Here is a 9,739-nt window from a genome sequence, read left to right as displayed (position 1 = left end):
CTTTTTTTATAAGAAATTGCATGCATTTCATATTCATGGAAGCAACCTTTTCTGGCCTGGAAATGTAGCAAAGTATTTGAAGGCGCCTGTGTTCCCTTTCTGTTCATAAAGTCGCTCCACTAAAAATATCGCCTTTAAAACATTACTAAAGCACCACTGAGGTGAGTGGAGAAGTACTTGTGGCAGCAAATTCTTTTGTTTCGTCATCTATACAATGTTTGTTATAAACTCAGTGAAAAAAGAGATGTCCTCTCACTGTCAACTGCGTTCATTTTCAGCAAACTTAACGTGTAAATATTTGTATGAACGTAAGATTCAACAACTGGGACAAACTGAACAAGTTCCACAGACATGTGACTAACAGAAACAGAATAATGTGTCCCTGAACAAAGAGGGGGGCAAAATCAAAAGTAACTGTCAGTATCTGGTGTGGCCACCAGCTGCATTAAGTACTGCAGTGCATCTCCTCATGGACTGCACCAGATTTGCCAGTTCTTGCTGTGATATGTTACCCCACTCTTCCACCAAGGTACCTGCAAGTTCCCGGACATTTCTGGGGGGAATGGCCCTAGCCCTCACCCTCCGATCCAGCGGGTCCCAGACGTGCTCAATGGGATTGAGATCCGGGCTCTTCGCTGGCCATGGCAGAACACTTGCAGGAAATAACGCACAGAACGAGCAGTGTGGCATTGTCATGCTGGAGAGTCATGTCAGGATGAGCCTGCAGGAAGGGTACCACATGAGGGAGGGGGATGTTTTCCCAGTAACACACAGCGTTGAGATTGCCCGCAATGACAAGCTCAGTCCGATGATACTGTGACACACCGCCCCAGACCATAACGGACCCTAAACCTCCAAATCGATCACACTCCAGAGTACAGGCCTCGGTGTAACGCTCATTCCTTCGATGATAAACGCGAATCCGACCATCACCCCTGGTGAGACAAAACCGTGACTCGTCAGTGAAGAGCACTTTTTCCCAGTCCTGTCTGGTCCAGCGACGGTGGGTTTGTGCCCATAGGCAACGTTGTTGACGGTGATGTCTGGTGAGGACCTGCCTTACAACAGGCCTACAAGCCCTCAGTCCAGCTTCTCTCAGCCTATTGCGTACAATCTGAGCACTGATGGAGGGATTGTGCGTTCCTGGTGTAACTCGGGCAGTTGTTGTTGCCATCCTGTACCTGTCCCGCAGGTGTGATGTTCGGTTGTACCGATCCTGTGCAGGTGTTACACGTGGTCTGCCACTGCAAGGTAAATCAGCTATCCTCCCTGTCTCTTTGTAGCGCTGTCTTAGGCCTCTCACAGTACGGACAATGCAATTTATTGCCCTGGCCACATCTGCAGTCCTCATGCCTCCTTGTAACATGCCTAAGGCACGTTCACGCAGATGAGCAGGGACCCTGAGCATCTTTATTTTGGTGTTTTTCAGAGTCAGTAGAAAGGCCTCTTCAGTGTCCTAAGTTTTCATAACTGTGACCTTAATTGCCTACCGTCTGTAAGCTGTTAGTGTCTTAATGACCGTTCCACAGGTGCATGTTCATTAATTGTTTATGGTTCATTGAACAAGCATGGGAAACAGTGTTTAAACCCTTTACAATGAAGATATTTGGATTTTTACGAATTATCTTTGAAAGACAGGGTCTTGAAAAAGGGACTTTTCTTTTTCCCCCTGAGTTTACATCGCTTGAAACCATGCCCCGGGCTTATGGATGTCACTCTGTGACCTGGAATGTGGCTTCATTGTCCATTTACCCGGAAAACAGATCAAAAGATATGTGTAAGCAATGAAGTAAAGAGACCAGGCCGCAGTCAAATATTCCTATTTATTCTGTTCAGTAGATTTTGCCAAAGGACAAGGGTAGTTTCCCTTGTTGTGGTCACATTGCTGTCAATGGTAATGGTAAAGCCTAGAGGTTGATCGTTTATTTTTTTGTGCAAGTAAAAGATGTGCTCCATTTAGCTTTCTTGAACGTTAGGAGGTGGTTCTGAAATGTTCTTCTGGTAGGCACAGAGTTGGAACACACCTGAAAGATCAAGCAACAATGAAATGGATGAGTCACAACATTGAAAATATTCCAAGAGCCTGTGCTGTGAGGGACTTCTTTTAAAGTCTGAATTTGGACAGCCTGAAAAGCTAGTTGCAACCCAGCTAACCCATGGGACCTAGACACAATATCTACAGCACTGTCCGTTGGCGGCAGAAGTTGGATCCATCCTAACCACAGAAGATACAGTATGTACATTGAAGGATGGTGAGTGTTGCTAATCAAAGGATTGCAGCTGATCCTTACCCCACTACAACAGTAACACCAGATTGTACAGTACCAGTCAAGCATTTGGACACCTACTCATTCAAAAACATTTTTTTAAACAAAACATTTTTCTACATTGAAGAATAATAGAAGACATCAAAACTATGAAATGATGAACATGGAATCATGTAGTAACCAAAAAAAAATTAAACAATTCTTCAAAGTAGCCACCCTTTACCTTGTTGACAGCTTTACACACTTGGCATTCTCTCAACCAGCTTGTATATTGTAATGTAGCTGATGTACAAAACATCTTAAACACAAAGGGATAGTTTGAGATTAAAGTCCGATGAACTCATGGATACCATTTTTCTGGCTGCGTGCAGTTTGAAGGTAGTTTCTGGAGCCACTGTTAACTAGCATTGGCGCAATGACTGGAAGTCTATAGGAGCAGCTACCGGAAGCTACCTTCAACATCCTTCAAACTGCATGTACTCTGTATAAGTAGAAAAAAGTGCTTAACCCCCTAGAGTCGGTCTGCGGTTCTGAGAAATCCAATTTGCATAATAACAAAGATATCCCCATCAAAATCCAGCAGTTTAAGCTAGAGATGGGTTTTTTTGTTGCATGGGCTGCGTCTCAATCCACTACATCCGCCGATGTCGCCCTCCACATCTGCGGTGAAATGTGGCAGAGCTAGAGCTGTGTTTGTCAGACCATAAGACATTCCGAAAATCGGTCTTCTCACAAACGTCTGAACGGTTTGGCCCACAAACTATTAGGACCCCTATATGGAAAGATGAGACTTTCACGAACACGGGACTCTTCTAAGTCAGTACATCTGATCTGCAACATCTGTCTGTAGGGTCTGAACCATTTGGGCTACACACTAACACGTACTTATCGGTTGTTTTGCTCTAGGAAGAGGTAGACCGGTACCAGATTTTTTTTTTATGAATGGAAGTATATATGAAGGTAGTTTTGTGCCAAAAATAAAAGGTTAAATGCATGTAAATTTAAAAAAAGTTTCCTGATTTTTCAGATCTAGAACAAACTTCCTTTAAAATGTTTTTGGGGACTATCTGTTTATGCATGTACAAAGCTGTTATTCAATGCATTTCTCAGTAGTGTAAAGTTTACTTAAGTTGTTGTTTGGGGGTATTTGTACATTACTTTACCATTTATATTTTTTGACAACTTTTACTCCCTGACACCCAAAAGTACTTGTTACATTTCGAATGCTTAGCAGGACATAAATGGTCCAATTCACGCACTTATCAAGAGAATGTCCCTGGTCATCCCTACTGCCTCTGATCTTGCAGACTCACTAAACACATGATTTGTTCGTAAATTATGTCTGAGTGTTGGAGTGTGCCCCTGGCTATCCATAAAAAGTTAACAAGAAAATTGTGCAGTTTGGTTAATATAAAGAATGAGATGATTTATACTTATTTTTTTGCAATTACATTTACTTTTGATACTTAAGTATATTTAAAACAAATTACTTTTACTCAAGTAGTATTTTACTGGGTGATTTTTACATTTACTTGAGTCATTTTCTGTTAAGGTCTCTTTACTTTTACTCAAGTATGGCAATTGGGTACTTTTTCCACCACTGGCGTTTCTATGGGCAAATAAAATAAAAAACTATTTGATAACTTAAGGGGTCCTAAAACTCAAAATCAAATAGCTAAATGATTCTTGTTATGACCAACTTAAAACAATTCCATGTTAGCCCCCCACCCCGCTTAGACTCTAGAGGGTTTTAATTGACAAAATCTCAAACTATCCCTTTAAAGACCAAAGGGTTTATTAGAGGAGTTTACCAGCAACGAAGGTTAAGATGATGGCCACCCAACCTAAGATGTAGGACCAGGAGAAGCGCCAATTGAGGAAGCGCTTGCCAAAAAAGTTGACAGTCACGCCAGTGTAGATGGCCAGAGCTAACAGAGCAAGAAAACCTGAGGGATGAGAGAAAATGTGGTGGGGCAAAAGAGAGAAACATGTAGATGTGGCCAAGACAGATGTTTTTTTTAAATAATGGTGATGTTTGTTCAAGTCTATACAATTCTACAAAATGTAATTCCTGATTATTATATATTTTTTTTTCCCTGACTGGTCCACTATCCCATACTTTCTACTTCCATTGTCTAAACTGGTGTCTTCTCCTTGAAGGAACTGGACAGGTCAAGGCAAACCCCCTGTTGGCCTTCCATGCTTTCTCCTTTCCTGTCTTTTCACATAAGGGCCGGTATCCATAAAGCATCTGAGTAGGTGCTGATCTAGGATCAGGTCCCCCATGTCCATGTAATGTTATTCATTGTGAACTAAAATCCAAAACAGATCCTATATCAGCACTCCTACTCTGCAACTCTTTATGAATACGGCCCCTGGTGTTTACCTGAGAGGAGCAGAGCGATGCCCCCCATCCGGACCCTCCTGCTCTTGGTGCCATTGGCGAAGGCACTCAGGCCCAGCACCACGCCAGCGAAGCAGCTCAGCACGGCCAGCAGCATGAAGGCCCTCGTCGCATCCCAGAAGGCTGTGCAGGGAGGACAACGTCATATACAGTGCATTTGGAAAGTATTCATACCCCTTGACATTCCACATTTTGTTACAATACAGCCTTATTCTAAAATAGATTAAATTAATTATTTTCCTCATCCATCTACACACCCCATAATGACAAAGCAAAAACTAAAATATCCTATTTACATAACTATTCAGACCCTTTGCTATGAGACTTGAAATTGAGCTCCGTGGCATCCTGTTTCCATTGATCATCCTTGAGACGTTTCTACAACTTGGAGTCCACCTGTGGTAAATTCATTTGATTGTACATGATTTGGAAAGGCACACACCTGTTTATATAAGGTCCCACAGTTGACAGTGCATGTCAGAGCAAAAACCAAGCCATGAGGTCAAAGGAATTGTCTGTAGAGCTCCGAGACAGGATTATCAACGCACAGATCTAGGCTAGAGTACAAAAACCTTTCTCGCAGCATCGCAGGTCCCCAAGAACATAGTGGTCCCCATTCTTAAATGGAAGAAGTTTGGAACCACCAAGACTCTTCCGAAAGCTGGCCGCCCGGCCAAACTGAGCAATCGGGGGAGAAGGACTTGGTCAGGGAGGTGAGCAAGAACCCGATGGTCACTGACAAAGCTCAAGAGTTCCTCTGTGGAGATGGGAGAACCTTCCAGAAGGACAACCATCTCTGTAGCACTCCACCAATCAGGCCTTTATAGTAGAATGGCCAGACAGAAGCCACTCCTCAGTAAAAGGCACATGACAGCCCGCTTGGAGTTTGCCAAAAGGCACCTAAAGGACTCTCAGACCATGAGAAACAAGATTCTCTGGTCTGATGAAACCGTCTGGAGGAAACCTGGCACCATCCCTACGGTGAAGCATGGTGGTGGCAGCATCATGCTGTGGGGATGTTTTTCAGTGGCAGGGACTGGGAGACTAGTCAAGATCGAGGGAAATATAAATGGAGCAAAGTACAGAGAGATCCTTGATGAAAACCTGCTCCAGAGCACTAAGGACCTCAGACTGCGGCGAAGGTTCACCTTCCAACAGGACAACAACCCCTAACACGCAGCCAAGACAATAAAGGAGTGGCTTTGGGACAAGTCTCAATGTCCTTGAGTGGCCCAACCAGAGCCCGGACTTGAACCCGATCGAACATCTCTGGAGAAACCTGAAAATAGCTGTGCAGCGACGCTCCCCATCCAACCTGACAGAGCTTGACAGGACCTGCAGAGAAGAATGGGAGAAACTCCTCAAATACAGGTGTGCCAAGGTTGTAGCGTCATACCCAAGAAGACTCGAGGCTGTAATCGCTGCTAAAGGTGCTTCAACAAAGTACTGAGTAAAGGGTCTGATTACTGTAAATGTGATTTCACTTTTTTTAATACATTCGCAAAAAAAATATTAAAAACTATTTTTGCTTTGTCATTATCGGGTATTGTGTGTAGATTGGGGGTAACTATTTAATCCATTTTTAGAATAAGGCTATAACGTAACAAAATTTGGAAAAAGCCAAGGGGTCCGAACACTTTACTATATTAACATTGGTAAGAAATCTCCTTTGTAGCTATCAAAAGTGTTTTATTTATAGGTTGGTATGTAGGCCTACATGTGTATTGTAGTTATGTGTGATTCATAAAATCCAAATAGCAGTTTTGTGTATCTATAATTTGACTCAACTTACAGTATCTCTATAGGCTATTCATAATCGTTATCGTTCAGGGTCAGTTTTAGTGGTTAGGCCAAAAACAGAGCCATATATTCTAAATATATGGCTCTTGATCACAAGAGTTGAGGTTAAAGGGGTAGTTCACCAAAAATACAAAATTACTTTGTAGTTCCTTACCTTGAAAGTAGTTTATGGGCCAAGAAAAATCATGTATATTTAAGCAATAAGGCCTGAGGAGGTGTGGTATATGGCCAATATACCACGGCGAAGGACTGTTCATATGCAACGCGGAGTGCCTGAACACGGCACTTAGCCGTGGTATATTGGCAATATACCACAAATTCCCAAAGTGTCTTATTGCCATTATAAACTGGTTTCCAACATAATTAGAGCAGTAAAAATAAATGTTTTGTCATACCCGTGGTATACGGTCTCATATTCCACGGCTGTCAACCAATCAGCATTCAGGGCTCAAAACCACCCAGCTTATAAATAACCATAGCCACTATCTGCCTTAGCCACATTAGCATTGACAACAAAAAAGCACTGAGAATCAATGGACCCCAGGTAGCATGCTCTTATTTGCATGCCAAAATCCCCTCAAAGTAAGAACAATTCATAGAGTGGATCCTAAATGATTAGTTAAAGGTAGATTGTACTACTCACCCACAGTGTTGGTGTGGGCATGGCACTTGTGATTGATGCAAAACCTCCAGAGGCCCTGGTTGGCCGAGGCACCTGAGTAGCGGTACTGCATCCAGAAGTCGGTCGCCGTGGAGACTATGAGGAGCACGAGGGCGGCCACACCACAGAGTGTGCCCCCTCCTGCTAAAGTGTACAGCATCAAGGAGAAGCCTGGGATAGCACAGTCCTCCGAAATGCACCGCAACTGTTTTGAGGTAAAAAAAAAAAAATGATTTGAAAGAGTTAATCACTATGTATCACTCTAACCATATACAAGCTTGAACAAAATCATCTAGAAGTTTAGGATAACATTTGTTACTTTTAAAAAGTGTAGCATGTGTTGAGTTTTTACCAACTGTTTGTATAACAGATCAGAAGGAAGGAACCATGCTTTGAATTTATGGCATACATTGGATAGAAGACTGGGTGAGGAAGAAACAAAAGAAATGCTGGGGGGGGGGCACGGGTGGACATGTGTTGGGGTGAATATTACAACGGTGGCATTGCAAACAGCCTTGAGCTCAATGTTATGAAATGCATCTTTCCTTGGGTCTTATCTGACATACTTTCATAGGCGAAAGCTTGAAGGAAGAACTGAAGGAAGGATGCATTTTTTGAAGTTCAAGCAGGGCATTCATTTGGAAGTCAACCCTAACACCTTTTAGGCTTTAGAGCGGATACGTCAAGTTTTAATGGCATGTGGTTGTGACACCTACCCAAATATAAGCACGCCAACAACAACTGCACTTCTAGTCACCATGCAAAGCATCTTTGCAAAAAAAGATTGCTCAAGTTGAAACTCCATTTCTAATCCATTAAAATGTCATTTAAACATTTTTTGAACGCATATTTCCACCTATCTGATCAAGAGCCACCAAGAACAAAAGCAAAAACCTGCACATTTTGCCAAACCAAACAAAGCACTTAACCAAAAGGACTGCATGTCAATGAGAGTGCTGTACAGGCTGATTTCAAACCATTGTTTCCAACTAATTCCCCCAGCGCATCACAACTAATCTCCTAATACTGAGCAATAGATCTGTGTCAGCATGTTGCTCTGTGACCAGCGTGATGGGGTACCAATACCCTTTCCAAACTACTGAGCCGAACCAAACAATCCACCATTTGCTGCTGGAACCCTGCTGGAAGGGCAATGTAAAAAGATATGGTGTGAAGAAATATCCAAGCTGTTCGGTGGTGAAAAAAAGGGTACAATATTCCACAGTTGCCATTTCAATTCCCGCAGCATCCTCAATTCATCCGAAGACCAAAAGCTAAATCAAATGTTAACTGGCCCATTTATACTCTAAATTATATTTGTTCTTTTGATTTAAATAACTTAAATAACAGGAATGGGCCCCAAACCAAAGATATAAAGTGAGTCGTCTCCAAAGAGCAGTTCCCTCATATTCTTGTTGCTATAATGTGTTTTTGTATATAGTCCATTTATATCCATGTCAAAAAATAGGAATGTTTGCAGATACCTCTGTTGGTTGCTGTCTCTGTGCTGGGTGGTTTGCTGTCTTCGTGAGTCTATCCTTTTTAAACCCTCTACCCATGGCCCTCATTGTCTGCCTGTACAATAGAGGGAATGATCGAGTGCAACGTGAATGATGGTAATCCCTCTCTCTCTCGTTCACTCCCTCTCCATCCCTCTATCGCGCACCATTACCCCGTTGCCTCCACTCTCTCCCTCTAACCTGTACACTTGCTTGCTCTCTCCATCCGACAGTCTCCACCTGTATTTCTTACACATTTCTTATGGCCTCTTCCTCCTTACCTCTCCTGAGGAACACTTTTGTAGAGGGTACTATATTTCTACATGGAGCATGGATAAAAATATAGTATATTCTAAGAGTGAGATCAGTACATGCTGTCCATCCAGGGGCGCTGCACTGCTGCTTTTTTTGAATATATCGTTTATTTATTAGGCTTTTTAACAGCTTCTACCCCCAAGCCATAAAACTCTTGAACAGTTAATCAAATGGCTACCCGGACTATTTGCATTGTCCCCAAACCACCCCCCATTTTACGCTGCTGCTACTCTCTGTTTATTATCCATACATAGTCATTTTACCTCTACCTACATGTACATATCACCTCGACTAACCGGTGCCCCCGCACATTGACTGTACTGGAACCTCCTGTATATAACCTCGCTACTGTTATTTTGTTGCTCCATAAAAATGTTTTTTTTTTTTTTTTTTTTTTTACTGCATTGTTGTTTAAGGGCTTGTAAGTACGCATTTTACTAAGGTCTACACCGGTTCTATTCGGCGCATGTGACAAATACAATTTGATTTAGTGGACTCAATGCGCAACCTATTCTGGTCCCACGTTGAAGCACAAAGGGCTCTGCGAGGAGGCTGTTAGTTAACACAGAGGCAGAAGGGGAATCATATAAAGTCTTAATCCATTAAATAAAATGATACCCAAAATCCAAATATGTTTGTCTACATCAAAAATATTCCCATTCAACACCATCAAAAGCCTTTTTGGCATTGAGAGACAAAGCAATACTTGGGAGAAGTTGTCCTGCATAGGCTACTGTAGGGTGACTAGTCGTCTAAGTTTGTCGAAACTAAATCTTTGTGGTATGAACCCAGA

At 42.4% G+C, this 9,739-nt stretch overlaps 1 protein-coding gene across 1 annotated transcript; it reads right to left on the bottom strand.

Annotated features, from left to right (window-relative positions):
• Window positions 1-1,956: 1,956 nt before the first annotated feature.
• On the bottom strand, window positions 1,957-7,292 carry LOC120054397 (lens fiber membrane intrinsic protein-like). The gene is made up of 4 exons (XM_039001811.1): window positions 7,115-7,292; window positions 4,654-4,794; window positions 4,079-4,213; window positions 1,957-2,024 (listed from the first exon to the last, which is right to left on the bottom strand). The coding sequence occupies exons 1-4, from the start codon at window positions 7,290-7,292 to the stop codon at window positions 1,957-1,959; spliced, it is 522 nt and encodes a 173-aa protein (XP_038857739.1).
• Window positions 7,293-9,739: the final 2,447 nt, after the last annotated feature.

This window comes from Salvelinus namaycush, chromosome 10 (genome assembly GCF_016432855.1).
Source record: "Salvelinus namaycush isolate Seneca chromosome 10, SaNama_1.0, whole genome shotgun sequence".
Taxonomy (NCBI): Eukaryota; Metazoa; Chordata; class Actinopteri; order Salmoniformes; family Salmonidae; genus Salvelinus; species Salvelinus namaycush.
The sequence above is the reverse complement of the archived record's forward strand: the minus strand, read 5'-3'. Positions and strand labels throughout refer to the sequence as shown.